Consider the following 24,094-nt stretch of genomic DNA (forward strand, 5'->3'; position numbering starts at 1 on the left):
AGTCCATTTAATTCGAAATTTTACGAAACGAAACGAAATTTTATTTTTTTCCCGCGGAATTTACATAAAGTACGCAACTCTGATATCATTTTTCAAAGTCAAATAACTGTTTTGCGACCAATAGAGTCATAGTAAAAGAAAAGTAGGGTGCAGGCAATCAATTTTTCTTGGATGCGCAAACGAAGCAAGCGACAAAAGAGAACCAACGACAAAGCTTTGTTTTTGTCGGAGATAATAATGACAAAGATCCAAACAATTTTGTCAGCAACAAAAAAGAAGACGATTTTGTTGCTAACTTTTAATCTCGTTATTTTGCAATATTTCTACAGTAAATTTCTGTTTTATGCCATCGTAGTTTCTGCTGTTGTGGACATATTCGAGAGTCTAACTCTGATTATTTTTGTAATCGTAATCGTATTTATGCATCGTATTCTTGGAAATTGGGGCCCTCCTTAGCCGTGCGGTAAGACGCGCGGCTACAAAGCAAGACCATGCTGAGGGTGGCTGGGTTCGATTCTCGGTGCCGGTCTAGGCATTTTTCGGATTGGAAATTGTCTCGACTTCCCTGGGCATAAAAGTATCATCGTGTTAGCCTCATGATATACGAATGCAAAAATGGTAACCTGGCTTAGAAACCTCGCAGTTAATAACTGTGGAAGTGCTTAATGAACACTAAGCTGCGAGGCGGCTCTGTCCCAGTGTGGGGATGTAATGCCAATAAGAAGAAGAAGATTCTTGGAAATATCAGAGCATGCAAGGCAAATGATTCTTGCCTTATTATGGTCGGGTTCTGATAAAGGTTTGTTGCGTGGTGCGTTTGTCAGTAGCAAACTCTGTTGACGACAAAGGGTAGGGTAAATCACTACTTGGGCCTATGGACCCGGTTCCCGGCTCACTACACAGAAAACTAATGATTTATACTGTTTGGAAGCCGTAAATTAATGATTGATAATTTTAAAAGTCTCCCATTTATTTTTCACAATATTCAATATCTTTCAATCACTTGTTTTACTCCTAATTGATCCAATTGTAGAAAATAAAAATGTAGATTTCAAAATCTCACTCTCCGATGCCACACCACTGAGCCGGAGTGATTCTTTCCACTTTTACAAAACGGTATCATCAAATAAACACCTACCTGAAAATCGTCCTAGTGCTCGTTACAATCATTGCTTTCAGCCTTTTAATCACCACACCATAATGCTCCACACACGCACTTCAATCTAATCACTAGAACGTATCACTAGAACTTATATAAACATAATTAGAATACATTTAAAAATGTATTCTCAAACCGAACAAAAAATCACCTCGGCCCAAAAACTTCTAGCCGCACCGTGCTGCCAAAAGGCCAGGAGAATGAAAATGATCCTTCATCGTTGATAGGAAAACTGTTCAATATGTTGACGCTATCATGTTATTTATAATTTTCTCCATTTCAAAAGGTGAAAAAAATATTGTTTTAAAGTATTTGGAAAAAAATTGGATGAGTAAATATATCTTCTCAACCAAATAAAAATGATTATGAATGATACCATCTGGCATCTTGTTGTCGTGGAACGTGCATATTTTTGTTTACGTCGCATTTTCTACCGTCCCGAGAGAGAATGAGAGAGAAATGTTGAGAGATTGAGTGAAATTTTGCTTAGGCCGGGAACTGGTTTTTGTGATATGCCGAATGGAAATCGCTATGACTGAAATGAGTGCTGCACCTCGTTAATTTAAATCAAATAAAAGCTTTCTTGAACGATATTTAGCACGAATAGCTATTTTTTAAGCAGAAGTGAACCTCAATGCAGTATTATACAGCCCACAAAATTCAGGAAAAGTTGCTTCCTGTCATAAATATCAATTAAATAATGCAGTCGTACGCATGTTAGGCCGGGAATGGGGTAAGAAACCCTATATTGTTAGGCATTTCTCAAATATTGATTCCCTGGTAGGGTTTAATAAATCGCCGCGTATCCATTTATATGCTATTGGAGATAAGGCAATACACCAGCATTTGTAGTGCTTTCAAAGGAGTTCATCGTGTAGCGAGGCCCGACTTCTTAAATATTGAGTCGAAACACTTTTGTTAAAAAAAGGATATCCCAAAAAATTAGTTTAAGATACTTTTCGTTTTCTGTTAAAGATTTCTAACAAAACGTAAATGAATACGTTATAGTTTTCTTCTATAAAACGTCTTGAGTCTTTTTATAGAAAAAACTTAATATGTAATTGTCGACTCAGCAGAATGAGGTTTTGTAGTAGGCGTTATAGACAAAATTGTATAATATGAAATTTTAAAAATAGCTTCATGATTTTGTTCAGCGGCGCAGCCGAAATTTTTGATAATATAAAGCAAGGTAGAAGTTTATATTTGCTTCGTAATTCCGCGGAATTCCGTTAGATTTCGTTGAAGGCTATTTTTTTCTAGCCATTTTTTTTGTAATTTAACGAAACGAAACGAAAACAAGAAATAAGATTTCGCCAAGCTTAAATTTCCCGGAATTTCGTTTCGAACCACCTGAAACGATTTTTTTTCGAAATACCGCATATGCTCAGTATGGGGGCATCCATCAGCACCTCTGGCGTAATCGATTCACTGATAATATTTGGCGTTTGCAGTCAAAATTGTAATTGTGCTGGGAATCGATTAATCAGTTTATTTCCACTTCAGATCACTATCACAATGATGCTATAAATAATGAATAAGGTACACTGGTGGTAGCGGAAAAGGAAATTCAATAGTTTATTAGTTAATTAGTTAACAAGTATTTTTGTATTTTTTGATTTCTTTGAAATGTTGCACATCTAATCTTTGTGAAGAAAAAACATAATTTGCATCATTGGTTTGCCATTTTGACTCTAGCCTAACTTTTGACAAGGGCCTAAGCAAAACCCCCTTGCACCCTTTCAAAAAAAATACTTTAAAACGGCTTGTCCGATCGTTTTGATGTCTTCGGCAAAGTTTTAGATAATCATTGGGGGTATGTAAAAAAAATATACACTGTGAAAAAAAATTGTTTAAATATTGAAAATAAAACTTAAAAATTATTTGTTTCAAAAACGAATTTTTCAATATTTTTAATTTTTTGATATGTTGTAGCAGATAACATATGTATTTTTTTGCACTATGAGTCATAATGGAGAAATGATGGACAAAAAAGTTATATTTTTTTAAAAATTAGTTGGTTTTTCAAAAATGGTCGAAATATTTTTTTACGTTTTTATCGACTCGATTTTAGAAAGTGAGTATTTTTTTTCTAAGTGCTACCGTTTCTGAGATACGGCAGTTATAAGATAAAATAAACCGTTTTTTTTATTTTCAGCCGTTTTCGAATTTCTTTTCGATTCTATTCAACCTAGAATCAAATTCTACTGAACCGTGGATATTTATAAAAAAAAATACTAGTAATGGAGTAGTGGTTGACCATTTTCATGGTATGAGATGGTTGAGAAAAAATTCTTTACTTAGAAAAAATCAAATCCGAATCTTACCAATGTTTGGTATATCATTTAGCCAAAGGCTTCTATTCAATATTGAATAATTATGAACAAGTGATAGACAAATATAAGAAATAAATTTGAAAATTACAAAATTACGATGAAAAGGCAGCCTAGACTATCCTTGGTTAATGGTAGAGGAAAGGCTGTGTGCATGTTTTAACCCTCTGGCATTCGTTGCAGTATATTAATTAGTATTCAAATTGTTTTGGCCTTGCTCGAATTAAGAAATATAGCCAAAAGTTGAAATTGTAGAGCCCTAACAGTGAATTTTCTTGAAAACTGTATTGAACTAAGATCAATAATTCGAATATTTTCCTCTCCATTACACAATAAATCATTACCACTAGCTTGGGTAGTTTGTCTGGCCAATTCCAAATCTACAGCAACTAATTTGACAATCAGAAAGAATTCCAAAACGTTTTTTAAGCACGTTTAGTAATCCAGTAAACAGGTGTCCATCTTGAAATGCATTATTACCTTCTGAACTATCTTAAGCTTGTTATCTGCTTGTCGTTGTCACAATGAATAAAATGCCACTTCTGTTGTACTTGCGGACTATAACAGGAGAGCGTTTGATTGAAATGTCATAAATCATTATATGATATATAAACGATTCGGGAATAACCCGTCTTTTTGTATATATTTTTAGTTTCAATGTTTGTCCACCTTGACCTACTGTGCAACAGTTTTTTGCTATAACATATATCAAACATTAGTAAAGTTGAAAGATTCTTTCCCAAGGTGGTTCACTGAAAGGTTGAATTACGAAAAACAAATTATTTGTTTTTTTTTTCTACGTGAGGGGTCGTACACTTATTACGTAAGCATTTTTTCTGGGTTTTTCGACACCCCTCCCTCCATGTAAGATTTTTTTCATACAAATGATTTTTTATTTATATTTAAAAAATCGGTATATTTTATCTTATAATTGCTGTATCTCAGAAACGGTAGCACTCAGAAAAAAAAAATTGTGTACCGTTTTCATTGGAAATATGACGTTATATCGGGTCGATAGAAACGTAAAAAAATATTTCCACCATTTTTGAAAAACCAACAAATTAAAAAAAAATACTTTTTTGTCCATCATTTTTCCATTATGACTCATAGTGCAAAAAATACATATATTATCTGTTACAACATATCAAAAAATTAAAAATATTGAAAAATTCGTTTTTGAGAAAATAGATTTTTAAGTTTTATTTTCAATATTTGAACAATTTTTTTTTCGCAGTGTATATTTTTTTCATTACCTAAAACTTTGTGGAAGACATCAAAACGATCGGACAAGCCGTTTTAAAGTGTTTTTTTAAGTGTTCAAGGTGGTTTTGCTTAGACCTTGAGCTTGAGCTTGAGCTTGATTGACTGCTCGTAGTTGCTACTCCATTATGACCAGATCAGCTGTTCTTGCACAGGGAACCAACAGATGTTTGCTTGGGACTAGCACACATCTTCAATGTACAAGCACTGGTGATCTCATTTGTTAGGTCATACTGGCGCCTGCCACGTCAGAATGCAAGTCAATGTAGGGAATGGGGAGGAAATGATGATGCAATCACTCGCCCACTGCAAGCCGAATATACCTCTGCACTTGCCACGAGTTCATGCGGAATTTGTTGGATTTTCTGGGTAAGGAGAGGCAGAGGTCCGTCTTGGTTAACGAGCTGCCAATTTGATAGATAGGAGAAGGTAACTGATGGAATTTCTAATTGGATGTAGGAAACGAGCTCTATAGTTCATTTCCAATTCTAGCAGATTACTGTTAGAATACTCAAGTTGAAGGTATAGGAATAGTAATGGAAACGGTATGGAAGTCCATTTCCAGTTCTAGCGATTGCTAGAACATGAGAAATAAAGAGAAAGATATAAAGTAGCAGAATGGAACGGACCTGGGAATGAACCCACGACCTCCTGCGTATGAGGCAGAAGCAGTAGCCATATGACTACCAAGCCCGCTTCTCAAGGTGGTTTTGCTTAGACCTTTGTCAAAAGTTAGGGTAGAGTCAAAATGGCAAACCACCTAGTAACATTTTGGTTTTATGTTGGTCTTATAAAAATCTTGAAGAGTAAATTATGGTCTACAAGAGCGTTTTAGAACTTAAAATGTTACTTGGGCAATGATGCAAATTATGTTTTTTGATCACAAATAATGTAAAGGCAAAATTTCAGAGAAATAAAAAATACAAAATTGAAATCTCGAAAAAAAAACATGATTTCACAGAGAATTGCTCTTATTGTAAAACCAGTTCAAATGATTTAAATGCAATCAATCATTATGGGGTATCAAAAACAGTCAATTATGCACCAACTGTGTGGTAATTCACGAAATTTATGGAAATAGATTTGAAAATTTGGAGTTGTTTTTCTACTTACCCCAGTGGAATGTACACTGGTTCAAAAGCCCCCAAACTTTCTTTTTTTAGTTTTAGACCTGAAAACTACATTTTAGAGTCATGGTGTCTTCAGAAGAGTTGAACGGTATTTCTTAGGCTTCCCTTCGATAAGAGAATATCTATATGATACATCCACCTTGAAAGGCGCTTTGGAATAAAAACAAATATTGTCCTCCGCTCGCTTTCAAATCGACTTCTATAAAAACATTCTTCATGCCTGCCGTATCCTAACGGAGCTATCAATTCTATACTTTCGCCTCCAATTCTATCATTAACATATACGTCTAAGTTTGGAAGATGATATTAGCATTTCCATATCATTGTAAATCGTTTAACTTCACGTAGAAGTAACACACACAAAATCATTAATTTGTGGACAAAAAAACATGTTTGTCTAGAAGACTAATTTGATCTATCTTGAAACCTGTAAAAGTTATTGAGAAATCTTTAGAAAAAATAGTCAATTTTCACATCAACACAACATGAAAAGCGGCAAGCCAAATAGCCACCATCTGAAAGATTCGGTTTTAAGGTGATTATAGAATGAAGCCCGTGGTGAATTTCAAATTCACCACACGTTTATCTACATACATTTCTAAAACCCCATATCTGGCGTAATAGTTTTCGTACAGTGCCGAAACTCAAATTATGATTGTTCAGCATAACTAAGCAAACGATCTACCATTATTTCAGCCCCATACGCGTTATGTTTTTTCGTCTCGTGCTCTTGAAAAAAATATTGGAAAAGCACGTGGTTTACAAAATGGCCGATTTCTGGCTTCATTCTATAATCACCTTAAGCACCGAATGCACAATGTTTTGTTTTGTTCCGCCGTGTTCCGTGTTATTTTGAATCAACCTAAAATAGTCCTTAATGTACGTTTTTCAGTACAAGCGTTAACCGTGTTAGTGCATGTCTTATACAAATTTTAACATAGTATTAGTGTGAGCATCAAGGTATATTATTACACAATGTTATGGTGTGGTAAAAACTGTAAAGTATGAACAATTTATATTTTTCGAGTTGATTTTTACACTTACCCCCTTTTTATACTTCCCCAGTGTATCTTATACTACAATAAGCTATGAAGATGCGATATAGTTTTTCATATTACGAAGATTCAATTGTATTTTACCGCCTTGAAATTGTTTTGTAATTAATTGGGAGAGTCTCTAAGAAATCTTTAAAATTATTCTCCAGAATCTTGTTCGGATATTGTATGGAATTGGCACGGCAAATACTGGGTAAGCGTACCATTGGTACTTTGCGTACCTGAAGGAATAAAGTAGACCCATCTCGCGGTCCTTAGCCTCTTACCCAGCAACTCCTATCCCCACCTCCTCGTGGCGCTGGTCGGGATACGAGCAAATCTCTCAACTTCAGCGGGAACACACGCAAACTCGCCGATGAGCTCAAGGACCGTGGATTCGGAATTGTAGCGCTGCTCGAGGTTTGTTGGAAGGGATCAATAGTGTGAACTTTTAGAAGTAATCATACCATCCACCACTGGGCGGGTCCCGTACTGCCCATGATTTCATAGTTGACGTAACAACCATCGCACTTTCCGATATATTTGGGATGATTCACGGGCAAACATCACAAATTTAAAACATTTCAACCCGTAGATACTTAAATGAGATTTGAATCATGTATCGTATCGATGTTATAGCGGTTGAATTACGTTTGTAAACGCGTAGTATGTTATATTCGCTGAAACTGTGAATGATTGATACGTCAACTATGATATCATGGGCAGCGTAGCGTAGTTGGCTACACGTTCGACTTAAAAGCGAATGGTCATGGGTTCGAATCCCAGCCCCTCCACCAAACCCTCGTCACTCACCGGATGTGCAGCCCATGCGGCAGCGTATTGGGGAACGCGTCTTATCGTCACGGCTGCTGCGTGATGACGACTGACAACTTGACCTTCTCGGAGGCATTCCTCCAACGGACCCGGCTTAATGGCAGCTGAACAATGCAACGAACATTGGATGCACGACATGGACAAACGGACACAATGGATACACGATGAGATGAACTGGCAACGACAATAGGGAGTGTGTGCTAGTAATGGACCCCGTACGTATAATGGACCCCCTGAACAAAAACCGAGAGTTTTCGCTTGAATCTACAATTTCCTGCAAACTTCCAAAGGATAAAGTTGCTTCACTTATCAGGGTAGTAGTTCCATACAATTGTTTTGCACTGGGAGACTGAAATTTAGTTATATTAACTAATTTATGAATGTAAACGCGCTAGAGGGTCCATTACTAGCGCAGAAGGGGTGGGTCCATAATAGGCATCAGGAACATGTGGAAATGGAACATGTAAATCAAATGGGGGGGGACCCTAATACGTATGTAAACAAACTCGATGTTGCGTATTATGGACCCGGGGGTGGCCATAATAGGCAACCTGGCTACATAATTTTAAAATACATATTTTAGTAGTAAAAATGAATATTTTACCATATGTTATGTACGAAACACGATGCTGATACCTGTTGTTTGTCATATAGGGCTGCAGAATGGCAATTTGTCATGAGTCTTACTCAAGCAAAGCGATTGAAGTAAGTTTCCGTCGTTAAGGGGTCCATTACTAGCACTCACTCCTAATAATGGTAATGGAAAAATCTAAAAATAGATTCTATGTGGATTCTGTTCAGCAGATTAACACAGTAGATCTCGGCACAGTAGCGGTTAAGTAACACAGAGTGCCTAACAAATAAAGAAAGGAAAAAAAATACCATCCACCAGATCTGCGGCAACACACACGAGCTGAGAACAGCTTTCATAGTGATGGGCGATATGTAATAGCGTGTGATTGGGTGGTGGCCGATCAATGAGAGAATATGCAGATTGAGGATCAAATGCCGGTTTTTCAAGTTCAGAATAATCAACGTCCATAGCCCACACTCCGGAAGCACTGATGATAATAAGGACGCATTCTACGCGCAGCTGGAACGTGAGTACGATAGCTGTCCAAACCACGACGTCAAAATTATCATAGGAGATTTGAACGCTCAGGTTGGAGTCTAAACCGACTATTGGTTAAGCGCTCACCGGCTGACGAACGAAAACGGCCTACGATCAATTGAGTTCGAGGAGATGGAACAGCCGCTCTATCAAAAGCTCAACGCATCCCGCAAAGGCTTCGTGCCGCGAGCAGAAATGTGCAGAGATAAGGATGAGAGTATCTTGACGGACGAACGTATGGTGATCGAAAGGTGGAAGCAGCACTACGAGGAACATTTGAATGGCGCTGAGAGTACAGGCAGTGGAGGAGATGACTACGTCAGTTTAGCGGACGATGGAAGCCAACCAGCCCCCACCTTGAGGGAAGTTAAGGATGCCATCCAACAGCTAAAGACCAATAAAGCAGCTGGTAAGGATGGTATCGGAGCTGAGCTCATCAAGATGGTCCCGGAAAAGCTGGCCACTTGCCTGCACACACTGATAGTCAGTATCTTTGAAACTGAACAGCTACCGAAGGAGTGGAAGGAAGGGGTTATATGCCCCATCTACAAGAAAGGCGACAAGCTGGAGTGTGAGAACTTTCGAGCGATCACCATCCGTTATTGCCGCCTACAAAGTGATATTCAAGATCATCTTCCGACCTCTGTCACCATTAGTGAATGAGTTCGTGGGAAGTTATCAAGCCGGTTTCGTTGACGGCCGCTCGACAACGGACCAGATCTTTACTGTACGGCAGATCCTTCAAAAATGCCGTGAATACCAGGTCCCAATGCACAATCTGTTCATTGATTTCAAGGCGACTGTGTGAAGATTTCGGGCGAACATGTTGCAAGAACGCCGGACAGCAACCCTGCAAAGATGGTGTTCGCTTCCGATCCGGCAGGTACGAAACGGCGTGGAGCACAGCGAGCGAGGTGGGTAGACCAGGTGCAAAACGTCTAGGCGAGCGTGGGGCGCATTCGAGGATGGAGAGATACGGCATCGAACCGTGTATTATGGCGTCAAATTGTTGATTCAGTGTTATCTGTTCAGATGTAAACTGAATAAATGAAAATAAAAATAAAATGAACATCTTAATTGATGGTAGAAACAGTCACATTACTTCCGAGGAAGGGTTCACATCCATCATTGACTGACTTATTGCATAAGCAACCTGAAGTTGGGAAGTGTAGATTATTCGATTACTGAGATTCGAACTGTAAAATAGTAGTTTGTGCAACTAGTTGCAAAAGATGATTTTTCAGCACGAGTTGTACGTTTATCCAACGAGGCTTGCCGAGTTGGATAAATACTACGAGTGCTGAAAAAATCGAGTTTTGCAACGAGTTGCACACGCTATTTTTTGCAATGACGAAAAATGGGCTTTAATATGATAAATCTATACCAAAATTGTGCAATCGAATTTACTCCACATGATCATTCATGCCAATAAATTATGTTGCGGCAGAGAACAATAAGATTCCATCTTATCGTGCCAAATTGAATAGCTTGAAAAGCTATGAAGCGATGAATGCAATTGCCTTTGGAAAATTGTGATGTTATGTCCTACAAAACCATTTCATTTATTACGAGACGCTTAGAGTACACTATTTAAACACTCACCCAAACTAATTCAGCTAAATGTAGTCAAGTAACTACTGTCCCGATGTAGGTTTTCATTATAGCACCCAAATGAGTGCTATAATGAATATTATGCAACCCATTTGAGTTGCATAATGGTCATTAAAGCACCCATTCTGTTGGTATGGAAAAGTAGGCCGTTTTATCACTCAAATGACAACTGTAAACCAGGTATTATGATCAGGAATTGCAAAAAGATATTCTGATCCTCAAGTAGCAGTAAAAGATTTCAGTTTAATAGCAAAGCTGCACTGAATTCAAGACAAAGTATAGTTGTCTTCTGTTTCACGCTAGTAAATCCTTGGAAAGCGTTGTCATCTTGCTATAATTAACAAAAACGAAAGCACGCAAAGGCAATTATCTCATGTTTATTTTTTCAGACCTACTGAAATTTTAAGCGAGAACAGTGTATAGATATTAACACAACCATCCATCGGGCAAAACGCACCGCGGCACAGCCGACTCAAACACTCTGTCGATGTTGAACTATAATAGGAGACTAATATTTTATCTTTTGCTAGATCAAAAATAAGGAAACGCCACGGCATTTAAATTGGTTATTTTGATCTGGTATCTAATTTACGGTTTTCCTTTTTAGATGTACAAGGAAGTCGCCAGAATTAGCTTTTTGTATGATACACGTTGAACCGCAGTCCCGCCTGTGATGTGTATAACAAGCGTGCTGCTAGCGATGATGCTGTACTTTTCGCGAGTTCCCGACGGTTAGTTTCTGAACAAGAGTGCGCTACAACAATGGCGGCATCTAATCGGCGTGTGTCGAATTGGGACCGCGCAAGCGACTGCTGGCAGGTTGTGCTACATTTCGTGTTTGCGGCTGATATAGAGATGCCATGTGCAACTGCTAGTGTAGTCGCTGTGCTTCGGATGCTTCGGATAGTCTCGTTGAAAAAAAAAGGGTGTATGCGACTCACCCAACCAGCGGATAGCAGATTTTAATACAGTTCTGCATAAGAACCTTACAGAAATTGTATAATAATTTGGCATATACAATTTCGGAAGATTTTAATACAATTGTTGTATTTAAAAAATACAAATTTGTATTATTTTAATACAATATCTGTAAAAAAGATTTCAGAATTGTATATGCCATGATTTTATACAATAACTGTCAGATTTGTTTTTTGGGTGTAGGCTCCTCATAATCTCCAGAATAGTTCTATTGTAGAATAATGATTGTTGTTTATAGATTGCATAACTAGCGTATGAAAAATCCATGCCATTGTTCGATTTTTCTGTAACGCCACTATCCGTTTGACTTCGAAGTCGTGTGTAATTGTATGACACAGACATGGAATTATTTTAAATAATTTCCTTGTTCGTTCGTAGCACTATTCTGAGACGAAAGAAAGTGTAGCCATACGAACTGTCGGTTAATGTAGCAAACTAGCATGTGACGTCAAATTCGCGTGGTAGGGTAACGGTACCAATAGTGGAGGTGTTAGTAGATGTAGGAAGGAACATATTGCTTTCCCATAGTGGTGCAATCCATTGATTTATTATGAGACTCGCCACTGTTGGTACAGTTGCTTCACTATAAGAACAAGCGAATCAATTTTATTATTAAAAATCTTTTTTTTTTAAGAGCAAAATCTTAGGATAAGTTAGCTTCAATAGCGTTAACAGCCCGATGCATCAACTGAATCCATCGTAAATCGTATAATTACGAAACATTTCATTAAAACTCCACTACCTCCACTATTGGTGCTATCCGAGCAGGAGAGATTGGCTTAATACCTTATTGATACCATACTATGTTATGAACGAAAATCGCGAAACAAAGAAATACAGCACCAAGTACGTTTACGTTTGTTCGGGAAACTAGTATAAAAAATATTATTTTCTCATATTAGTCATAGTATTGCAGTAGCAATATTAGCAGAATCAAATATACAAAGAACTCACCCTACCGTAATTTAATATGCAATGGTCTCGAATGGAGAAAAACAGCTGGCTCTAAGAATTTGATTTGTACTCGTCACTTAACGGGTGATTCATGATAGCCAACTGCGCCTGAACCAATGCACCACTTATTGGAGATTTGCGTTAGTCATCCTGAATAACGCACGCGCGCAAGGCCTATGACGACAAACGTACTTTTGCACATCATTGGCGATCATTTGGATGGAGTCGTGCTTTGGCACCCTTTCTACTTCTAAAGCAATACACCGAGTAGAGGACAATGGCCCAACATGCACCCGTTGATCTTTTTAGATGTTTTGCTCGATAACAACTGGAGTATCGAATCATTTCAACGTGTTGACACAAAACATACAAGATTAGCAACAACTCACTCAGATTTCCTGCTCAAAACATCTTAAGATTTTCTAACCAATTCCAAACAAGTTAAAAAATGTGTTCGAAACGGCACACGTGGCTTGGAGAAAGAACAAACTTACATGGCGAATGAACGGTTGTTGTGTTGGTTGTTTACCATAGTGATTTGAACGTAAATCTGACAAGTAACCTAAAAGAACCACAAACCGTTGATTTGCAGTGAAAATCATGTGATTCCCCTAATATTTTTGTTACATGTCAATATTGAACGGCTAATGCTGAATTGTGATTGAAATATTCGGTCTTGATTATTTTTCCCATGGATGCATTTCATACCATTCTCCCACACAAACCTTTCAATAGTAGACGAATTCAAGCACATTTCCCGAGCAGTGGTGAATAACTTAACAATAACATATTTTGCTGTGATATATGTGTTTGCTATTTTTAGTCATTCAATTCAAACATAACAGAAAATAAAATCTGAACCTCATATTTCTAGCTTAATTTTTCAAAAGGACCTGACTTGAGTAACATTTTTTCGTTAATTAATTTGAATATTGCAATCAACACACCAATACAAAAACTTTTGATTAAAGTATTCCATTTAATACATGGAAAAAATGTTTCTTAAGTCCTTTTGAAGAGTTAAGCGAGTTTTCTTCATAATATCTAATCTAATAATTACTATTACTATAAAGTAGTGAAAATCAGTACAACTGAAGTAATATTTTCTTTTTCGAATTTTTCTCGAATTTCCCCGAAAAGGCAATTTTATGGAATATGTTTGTTATTTTAGCAACTGTGCCATACAAACCAATATATAATTTTGTCATTCGGATATTCATATATTACCGTAAAAACTTTTTTTGCTATTAATTTCTACGCGGGTTCATATCGTTCACAGCTTTTGTTGTAATGCTCTGGCCTCTTCAGGAAGTTGCTACTATTGATGGGCAAAATCATTTGTGTTTCAAGATGCTTTTCGGAGGCGTTGGATAAGGTAACAAATTGCTTAATGGCCGCAGAATATTGATGCTGCTCGAACGAGCCTGACGCATGCTTCCAGCAGCTTGAGATAGTAGACGTTATAAACAACGTTATGCAAAATAGGAACGGTGTGTTTAGTTTTCACCGAAAAATATCAACAGATTAAGGATATAAAAGTTTACGGTGACCCAAACCCTACCCACGGTGTGTTTGTCCGAAAAGGCTTATTTTCAAAAAATCAGTATTTCTATAACACTCACTACACGAAAGTATAGGTTTTCCTCTTTCACGTAGGTGCATTTTTAAAATGTTCTATCGGGGGTCATTTTTCCATACATTTTTGGGGGGTGAAATCGGCTTTCATTTGAGGTTTCTATGGAGTTTGCTCCAAAAATAGTGAAAAAAATAAAAATTGTTCTAGATCCCCCGATAGAACATTTTAGTTTACCCACTATATGGAGGAGGGGATATAGAGGAGAGCATATAATGTTTCCCCATAGACACACCGTGTACCATGTTATGTTTTTCGGAATATAGCTTTGTAGAAGTTGTGTAGAGTGCAGTCATACTGATAACAGTCCTCCCGCCTCATCTATCTCCACTTCGAATGATTTATATTTAGATAGAATTAAGGTTGCATTGAATTTAGATGAAATTTGAAGAAAGTCAGATTAGGTTAGACATTTATTCGGTTTGGCATGAATTTGGAGAGGTGTTTGATTTGGACTAGAAATGGAAAGTTTTCAATGGAACTTAAAAGTGAATTTTGGTTTTTTGGCTTTGGATTGGATTTGGATTAGGTTGAATTCGGATTAGATTGGATTGGAATTGGATTAGATTGCATAAGATTGGATTTGGATTGGATTTTGATTGGATTTGGATTGACTTTGAATTGCATTTGGACCTTGATTGGATTTTAATTGGATTTTATTCGGATTAGGATTGGATTTGAAATGAATTTGGATTGGCATTGGATTAAATTGGATTTGAATTTTATTTGAGGGTTGTACATTTATTACGTAAGCATTTACGGGGCAATATTTATATGGAAAAATCTTACATGGGGAGAGGGGGGGTTGAAAATCCCAGAAAAATTGCTTACGTAAGTAGTGTACGCCCCTTGGCTTTGATTTGGGTTTAGATTTGGATTTGGAAATGAATTGGATATGGTAAGAATTTGGATTGGATTGGATTTGAAATGCAAATGGAATGGATTTGAATTGGATTTTGATCGGATTTGCATTGGATTTGGATTAAATTTAAATTGGATTTTGATTTGATCTGAATTGAGTTTGATTTGGATTTTTATTAGATTTAAATTGGATTTAGATTGGAATTAGTTTTGTATTGAAGTTGGGTTAAACTTCGATTGAACTTGAATTGGAATTGAACTGCATATGGATTTTGATTGAATTTTAATTCAATTTGGATTGAATGAATTTCGATAGAAATTGGATTAAATTTGAATTTAATTTGGATTCGATTTGGATAAGACTTGAATTGTATTTATATTGAATATGGATGGGATTGGATATAAATTTGATTTGAATTGGATCTAGATTCAATTTGGATTGGATTTGGATTGGATTTGGATTGGATTTAGATTGGATTTGGATTGGATTTGGGTTGGATTTGGATTTGATTTGGATAGGATTTCGATTGAATTAAGGATGGATTTGGAATGAATTTGGATTGATTGATTTGGATTGGATTTGGATTTCGATTGAATTGGATTGGATTTGGATTTGAATTGGATTTGGATTGCAAAGGGAATGGATTGGGATTTGGATTGGATTTGGTTTAAATTTAAATTGGATTTCATTTGATTTGAATTGGATTTGGATTGGATTTAGATTGGAATTGGATTGGATTCAGATTTAAATTTGGATTGGAGTTAGATTGGATTTGGATTGGATTTGGATTGAATTTGGATTGGATTTGGATTTGATTTGGATTGGATTTGGATTGGATTTTGATTGGATTTGGATTGAATTTGGATTGGATTTGGATTGGATTTTGATTGGATTTAGATTGGATTTGGTTTGGATTTGGGTTGGATTTGGATTTGGATTGGATTTGGATTTGATTTGGATAGGATTTTGATTTGATTGCGGATGGATTTGAAATGAATTTGGAGAGGTGTTTGGTTTGGACTGGAAATGGAAAGTTTTAAATGAAACTTAAAAGTGAATTTGGATTTTTTGGCTTTGGATTGAATTTTGATTAGACTTGGATTGGATTTGGATTAGATTGAATTCGGATTAGATTGGATTGGAATTGGATAAGATTGGATAAGATTGGATTTGGATTAGATTTGGATTGAAATTGGATTTGGATCGGAATTGGATTTGGATTTGTATTGGATTTTGATTGGAATTGGACTTTGAATTGCATTTGGACCTTGATTGAATTTTAATTTTTTATTCGGATTAGGATTGGATTTGAAATGAATTTTTATTGGAATTGGATTAAATTGGATTTAAATTTGATTTGAGGGTCGTACACTAATTACGTAAGCATTTACGGGGGAATATTTATATGGAAAAATCTTACATGGGGAGAGAGGGGTTAAAAATCTCAGAAAAATTGCTTACGTAAGTAGTGTAGGGCCCCTTGGCTTTGATTTGCAGGGACGGATTAAGCCGGAAGGGGGCCCCGGGGCCGACAGTTTGTGGGGGCCCCAAAATGTACAAAAAATGTTGGTTTTAGTACATAAAATTTGTGGGGGCCTGGGGCCACGCCCCCCCGGACCCCCCTACATCCGGCCCTGTTGATTTGGGTTTAGATTTGGATTTGGAAATGAATTGGATATGGTTAGAATTTGGATTGGATTAAGGATGAATTTGGAATAAATTTGAATTGATTTTGGAATTGATTTGGATTGGATTTTAATTGGATTTGGATTTGAATTGGATTTGAAATGCAAATGGAATGGATTTGAATTGGATTTTGATTAAATTTACATTGGATTTTTATTTGATCTGAATTGAGTTTGATTTGGATTTTTATTAGAATTGAATTGGATTTAGATTGGATTGGAATTAGATTGGATTTGGAATGAAATGGGATCAACATTTTGGTTTTGTATTGAATTTGGGTTAGATTTCTATTGAACTTGAATTGGAATTGAACTGCTTATGGATTTTGATTGGATTTTAATTGAATTCAGATTGAATTTTAAATGGATTTCGATTGTAATTGGATAAAATTTGAATTTAATTTGGATTGGATTTGAATTGTATTTAGATTGAATATGGATGGGATTGGATATAAATTTGGTTTGAATTGGATCTAGATTCGATTTGGATTGGATTTGGACTTGTATTTGGATTGGAATTGGATTGGATTTGGATTGGATTTGGATTTGATTTGGATTGGATTTACATTGGGTTTGGATCGGATTGGATTTGGATTGGATTTGGATTGGATTTGGATTGGATTTGGATTGGATTTGGATTGGATTTGGATTGGATTTGGATTGGATTTGGATTGGATTGGATTTGGATTGGATTTGGATTGGTTTGGATTGGTTTGGATTGGTTTGGTTGGTTTGGATTGGTTTGGTTGGTTTGGTTGGTTTGGATTGGTTTGGATTGGTTTGGATTGCGTTTGGATTGCGTTTGGTTGGTTTGGATTGGTTTGGATTGGTTTGGTTGGTTTGGATTGGTTTGGTTGGTTTGGATTGGTTTGGATTGGTTTGGATTGGTTTGGTTGGTTTGGATTGGTTTGGATTGGTTTGGATTGGTTTGGATTGGTTTGGATTGGTTTGGATTGGTTTGGATTGGTTTGGATTGGTTTGGATTGGTTTGGATTGGTTTGGATTGGTTTGGATTGGTTTGGATTGGTTTGGATTGGTTTGGATTGGTTTGGATTGGTTTGGATTGGTTTGGATTGGTTTGGATTGGTTTGGATTGGTTTGGATTGGTTTGGATTGGTTTGGTTGGTTTGGATTGGTTTGGATTGGTTTGGATTGGTTTGGATTGGTTTGGATTGGATTCGGATTGGATTCGGATTGGTTTGGATTGGATTTGGATTGGTTTGGATTGGTTTGGATTGGTTTGGATTGGTTTGGATTGGTTTGGATTGGTTTGGATTGGTTTGGATTGGTTTGGATTGGTTTGGATTGGTTTGGATTGGTTTGGTTGGTTTGGATTGGTTTGGATTGGTTTGGATTGGTTTGGATTGGTTTGGATTGGTTTGGATTGGTTTGGATTGATTTGGATTGGTTTGGATTGGATTTGGATTGGATTTGGATTGGATTTGGATTGGATTTGGATTGGATTTGGATTGGATTTGGATTGGATTTGGATTGGATTTGGATTGGATTTGGATTGGATTTGGATTTGGTTTGGATTGGGATTGGATTTGGATTGGATTTGGATTGGATTTGGATTGGATTTGGATTGGATTTGGATTGGACTTGAATTGGATTTGTATTGGATTGGTGTTAGATTTGGGCTGGATATGGATTGCATTCGCATCAGATGCGAGTAGGGGTGTAATTGAATTTGGAATTGATTTGAGTTAGATTTTGTTTGAATATACGTTTGATCTTGCATTGACCTTGAGTTGAAACGGATATCTATTAAATTTTGTGTTCAATCTATTGGAATGGAATTTGAATTGCGATTGACTTGAATAGGATTTTTCTTTTCAATTCAGTTTGAGATTTGAAATGCTTTGGTTTTATTTGGTATGGAATTTGTTGATCAAGTTGCCACAACTTGAATTGGCGCGAATCCACTGGGAAGAACTTTTAAGACCACCTGGAAAATTTGTTCTGTTGTGCTATTGTGCGCAAAAACATTTGAAGATTTGCCCGATTTTCGAAGATTTCCGACGATCACCTTTCCTGGCGCTCTGACTGAAACCTTGAATCCCAAAACTGCCCTACTCTTGAAAACAGGGCGTATGTGCCAAACTACATCATATCAGTTTTCCGTTTTCCTTTAAATTGCTTGATTAAAACTACTCACTTTGTCAGATTACGACAGCATTTCTGTATCCTGAAAAGTGAAGAACCGAAAGTCATCGGAATTCACATTAATAAAAAAAGATTCCTCAATCCTGGAGAATAGATATCACGATTGGCGGAATCATTTTTATTGATTGATTCTTCTGGGCCATTCGATTTATTACTCACTTTCGTCATTATTTATTTCGATTTGATTGTAAATGCGATGGATTCATTTTGACATTATAGTTTGGGAGAAAAAGAGGTTTGAAGACTCCTCCTATTGTTGTTTCTGCGCTGAGCTGTCTTGAAACTTTGTTTCTTTGGCGTAATAATAAAAAAACGAGAAAGCGATGTGGATTGACAATTCAATGGATTAACAACTAATACTGCAACTTCTATGGTCCTTCAGCACTTTTCATGTGTTTAGTATCTGTATTACATTACCCGAACTATTTCGATACATTTTTGCTTACTTTTGTTTTTTTTCGATCTACGACCCCTACAGCCGGTAAAGTGGACCTCGTTCGAATCATCATCAGCCACAATGACATCCCCAGAAAGCAATGGCGCTTTGAACAATAATACAGCCACTCAATCTATTACGGCTAAATGGCCTTCCTACTATCGGCATCCATTCCGAACGGTGAATCAGTGGCTGCTGGGAAAACGCCGGGATGACGATACTGGGGGCCTCTGGCGTATACACGATTCGCTCTATGACCTCACGGAGTTCATCAACCTTCACCCCGGGGGAGCAGACTGGATAACCTGCACTAAGGTACGGTGTGAATATTTAAAACGATTTTTTTTTGTATCTAGGCCATAGGCTGGCTCGTCTCCGATTATAATGATTTTATTTTTCACCATAATGTTATCGCTTTCTCTAGGGAACTGATATCACGGAGGCCTTCGAGGTTCATCACATCGGAGGCCGAGCGGAACAACTGCTGCCAAAATATCGAGTCCGAGCGGCTGAAGCCCCTCGCTTTGTGCGATTCACTTTCGACGATAGTGGATTCTATAGAACGCTCAAACGTCGAGTTCAGGCCAAGCTAGCGACGATCGACAAACGTGCCGCTCGAACTTCGGAGGTGATTTTGGATTCACTTTTGTGTGCCTCGTTCATTCTGGCCTGCGTGGCCATCAATCGCCATAGTTATCTGTTGGGGGCATTGTGTGGGTTATTTGTGGCCTGGACGATGATCGGCGCGCACAACTTCTTCCACCGGAAGGACAACTGGCGGATGCTGGCCTTCAATTTGGCTTTCTTCAGCTACAGGTTTTTTTTTATTGAGGGTCAGGTGTAGGAATCATTTGATTATCTTGGTTTTGTTTCAGGGAGTGGCGAGTCGCGCATGCCATTTCACACCATTTGTTCCCCAACTCGTTGCTTGACCTGGAGATATCGTTGTTCGAGCCATGGCTGTGTTGGCTGCCGAGTTCAGCCAGAAAGAATCTCCTACAAAGGTTCGGATCGTGGGTGTATGGCCCGATAGTATACGCTGCGATGTTTATTTTTGAATTTGGGAAAAGGTAATTTCGACATCCATCTGCTGAATTGTAGGTTACATATTTGTTTTCGTCCCAGTCAACACAAGATCGTACATGATGTCACATAAGATGCTAAATTGGAACTTCCGCATACAATATGTACACAGAAAAAAAATTCCGTGGTAAAAACTACAAGTTTGTAGACTACGCTCTGTTTTTAAAACAACCATGAAATTTCAGTAAATTTTACCATGGTTTCAGAGAAATTCACCACTGTTTCAGTTCATGTGACAACATTTCGTATGGGCCACAGTTGATTTTTACTGCGTGCATGGTAAAATCAAACGGATTTGTTATCTGCTGAAAATCGTCGGTGCATATTCTTAAAATAACCCTCGGAATGGTAGTTTCGACTGCAATATTTTTTTTGCGTGTACGTATAGCGTCTCCAATTTAGCATCTTATATTGCATCATATACGATTTTGTGTTCACTGGAGTGATGTTTGCACTATTTAAAAATAAGTATGTATCAACAGAATAACGAAGTGTTAGACTAAGGACACACCTGTGGTACTTGTACCATGGTACAAGAGGACAAGAAAATTATTCCAAGACTATCTTATTGATAGAGACAATAATCGGTACGGACTCATTTCAAGATTCTTGTACTATGGTACTTATACCACCAGTATGCCATTAGTATTAGCGTCAGCTCCTTTGAATTAAAGAAGAGAAAATAAACAAGGAAGAAAATGGAAATTAAGAAAGGAATATTTGGCATTTGTAAACGTCAAGTTTTTTGAGCATGTGCTTTCACGACTATACAGCAGTATTAACCGATTCTAGTTGCAATCTGTATAACAACTTAATGTTAAAGATAGATGAAATAAAAATTTTGGGAAAAATGTGATCTATTCTAATGGCAATGCTATTTCGTATAGCGAGAAAGGCACTGTTAGAAGGAAAATAACAAAATTAGTTTTGAATTTGCTCTTATTGACGTCCAGTTAGACTTTTCTGGTGTAGATTTTGATTTGATAAAAATTATCCTGGGTAATAAATTTAATAGTTTTTCCAAAGCCAAATTAAGTAAACAATTTATAGCTCTGGCTATGAAGATCGTGATACTGAAAATGTCTTAAGTAGAAAATGAAATGCTTATCTGTTGATACATTACTATCTTTTACAATCGAGAAGGATTCGTAAGGATTGTTTTTCTCCACGAAGTGAATTATAAAAGATTATTTATTGTTCTCGTGTCTTGTAGATGGCTAGAAATGATGTGGACGAGAAAAAGCTCATTCCATGCCGATGATGCAATCTTTATACTCTTGCCGCTCACCATGTGGATGACCAGCAATACTTGTTTTTTGATTGTGCTAAAAATGTGGTTCCTCATAGTGCTGGTTGCGAGTTTCGTTTTCGGAGCTATCGGAGTAAATGCGGCTCATCATCACCCGGAAATAGTGCACTCTGGAGATTTGATACCGTAAGTCGATGGACAGTGTCGAGATCATATACTTGATGACTAAATTACTTTCAGAGCGGATATCGACTTTGGCGTGTACCAACTGGCGTCGATCATTGATCGTGCCGATGTGAGGGGATCGCACTTCAGAGTGCTGGTTAGCTTCGGCGATCATAGCTTGCATCATCTCTTCCCGACGCTGGATCACGGAATATTGTCGCAGCTGTATCCGGTATTCTACGAAACTTGTGCTGAGTTTCAGTTAGAGCACCGTGAGCAGTTCATGCTGCAGGCGGTCATTGGGCAACATCAACAGCTAGCTCGAATCGAGCCAAATAATTTCATGCCTTCGAAACAGAATTATAAGTGACGGGATCATGATATTTCAAGTATGTACATATTTTTGGCTGTGGAATAGGATAAGCAAAGGAAAACTCACATGTCTAAAATGAAATTAAGCTAAGCAGCTTTATCTTATTTATTCTTAAACAAATATACATATACATGTTGTTTTGGAACATTATCATGAAACAAGTAAATAGAGAACAGAGTAAGGTGGAGCAAGAGTATTCGATAATTTGACAGCTTTTCTTTCGTTAGTGCAAATATATTTGTCTGATTTCAAAATAGGCCGAGAAAATCTAAGCAGCATTTTCTTTCTCGATTCGTTCACGTCCGATCAATCATCAACATCTCGGCATTAGCTGCCAAGATGCGACGCATTACTTGCGTCAACTCTGAAGCTTCATCTATTGGGATTGATATTGTGCTACAGTTGTTCTTGAGTGAAAAAATGAAAACCGTTCTACTCTATCCAAATGACCGACTGGTCGGTTTTATCTGAAAAAGGTTTTTTTTTCATTACTAGACGGTAATAATTCGTCAAGCTTTCGATATATAGACTGCTCACTTTCAGACTGAGAAATATTATTGATAAGTTATGGTAGTTCGGAAGTGGTCGATTCAGAGTGTAACAGCATTCAGTTTGTATTGCGTCTGTTAATTCTACCTAATTATGGGCAAAAAAATCAATTTTTTACACGTAAAGCCTTTAGTAAGTATTTAGAAGATATTCAGATGATATTAACAACACAACCCGAGCAGGAGAAATCGGCTCAATAATGCTTGATTCTGTTTTTGATACCATAGTATGTTATGAACTAGCCCTGCATAAGAGGTAAAATACCAAAGGAATAAAACCAAAAACTAATATGCACAATACTTAAGCCAAAAAAAACTCAGTTATTAAATTGAATATCAATACCAAATGCATAACCAATTATTATTCGTTTGGTATTGAAATACCTAAGCATGGTATGCCTCAAGTATTCTGCATATAAATTTTTGGTATTATTTTTTGGTATTTTACCTCTTATGCAAGGCTAAATCATACCAATTTCTGTTATCGAGGTCGTCGCTCCTGCTCGGGAATGAAACACCTTTGATACACCATTCTCTGGAATCGACTACTACTTAGACTTCATGAAAGTGGCTCTTAGTAATTGTCGAATGTAAAATTGAAAATGTACTAGTACTAATCAATCGATACTCTTGCCTCATCGAAAGAAAGGTAAATGTTCCGCTTATTATTTTATATGGACTCATAAATATAGGGTTACTTGGGTTTAAGATCATGTACGAAGCTATGCTATAACAAAACAAAGAATTGATGCGCTTGTTTCTCATATTTTTGTAATTTTTTCAGCAAAGAGCACGTAAGGTAACAGAAACGGAACGTACATATTTTCCGACTTTTGTGGACTTTTTGTAGGATTCGACCGTTCCCGGGATAGGTAGGATTGAAATTGAACTGTTCAATCTGATTAGGACAGATCATCCTCGAAGTAGCGTAGGAATCCAAACAAAAATGAATCGAAAATTGATTCAGATTATTCAATCAAACTGTGAATGAGTATTCGTATATGATATATTGTTCAAAATATTCCATAGAATACATAGATGCTATATATACTATTTAAACTGAATAAACATGCTATTGAATTTAAATACTGGTCGTGTAAATTAGTGGAAATAGATAGAAACAAATGAATAATTGACTTGAGAAACTGCATACATCCATTTTACACAATTGGGTCCTGTGTGGTATGAATCAGTCTATAACATGCATCAGTCAGTTGGCAGTTGTAAGGAGGATTCTACAGTGCAAGGACATCGAGCTGTGTTGAGTGATTCTCTGTTGAAGTCAGAGCTACATATTTGACGATCCTGCCAGGAGATTGATTCTATTAACTGTAGCAAAAATGGAGAATCACCCAGCACAAGCTCGCGGTGATGGTGTAAAAGGGATTGCCCTACAACTCATCCGAGCGCGTAAATGAGTTGTTGTGTTTTTGTTTTCATAAGAAGAGAAAAAGAAGTCGGCAACTGTGCACACGCAATACAAAAGTGTGATT

General features: G+C 37.0%; 1 protein-coding gene across 7 annotated transcripts in view; it reads left to right on the forward strand.

Annotated features, from left to right (window-relative positions):
* LOC134204521 (cytochrome b5-related protein-like) overlaps positions 1-23,681 on the forward strand; it is a 125,890-nt gene extending 102,209 nt beyond the window's left edge. For 6 of the 7 annotated variants that reach the window (XM_062679332.1, XM_062679329.1, XM_062679331.1 and 3 more), the window contains exons 2-6: positions 19,226-19,498; positions 19,608-19,999; positions 20,059-20,253; positions 21,480-21,701; positions 21,756-23,681. In XM_062679332.1, the coding sequence (XP_062535316.1) occupies positions 19,265-19,498; positions 19,608-19,999; positions 20,059-20,253; positions 21,480-21,701; positions 21,756-22,050 (1,338 nt within the window). In that variant the 5' untranslated portion in view covers positions 19,226-19,264 and the 3' untranslated portion in view covers positions 22,051-23,681. The remainder of the gene's footprint in view (positions 1-19,225; positions 19,499-19,607; positions 20,000-20,058; positions 20,254-21,479; positions 21,702-21,755) is intronic. The other variant, XM_062679328.1, reaches the window with a different exon arrangement.
* Positions 23,682-24,094: the final 413 nt, after the last annotated feature.

The sequence above is a fragment of the Armigeres subalbatus genome, unplaced genomic scaffold (assembly GCF_024139115.2).
Source record: "Armigeres subalbatus isolate Guangzhou_Male unplaced genomic scaffold, GZ_Asu_2 Contig636, whole genome shotgun sequence".
Classification (NCBI taxonomy): domain Eukaryota; kingdom Metazoa; phylum Arthropoda; class Insecta; order Diptera; family Culicidae; genus Armigeres; species Armigeres subalbatus.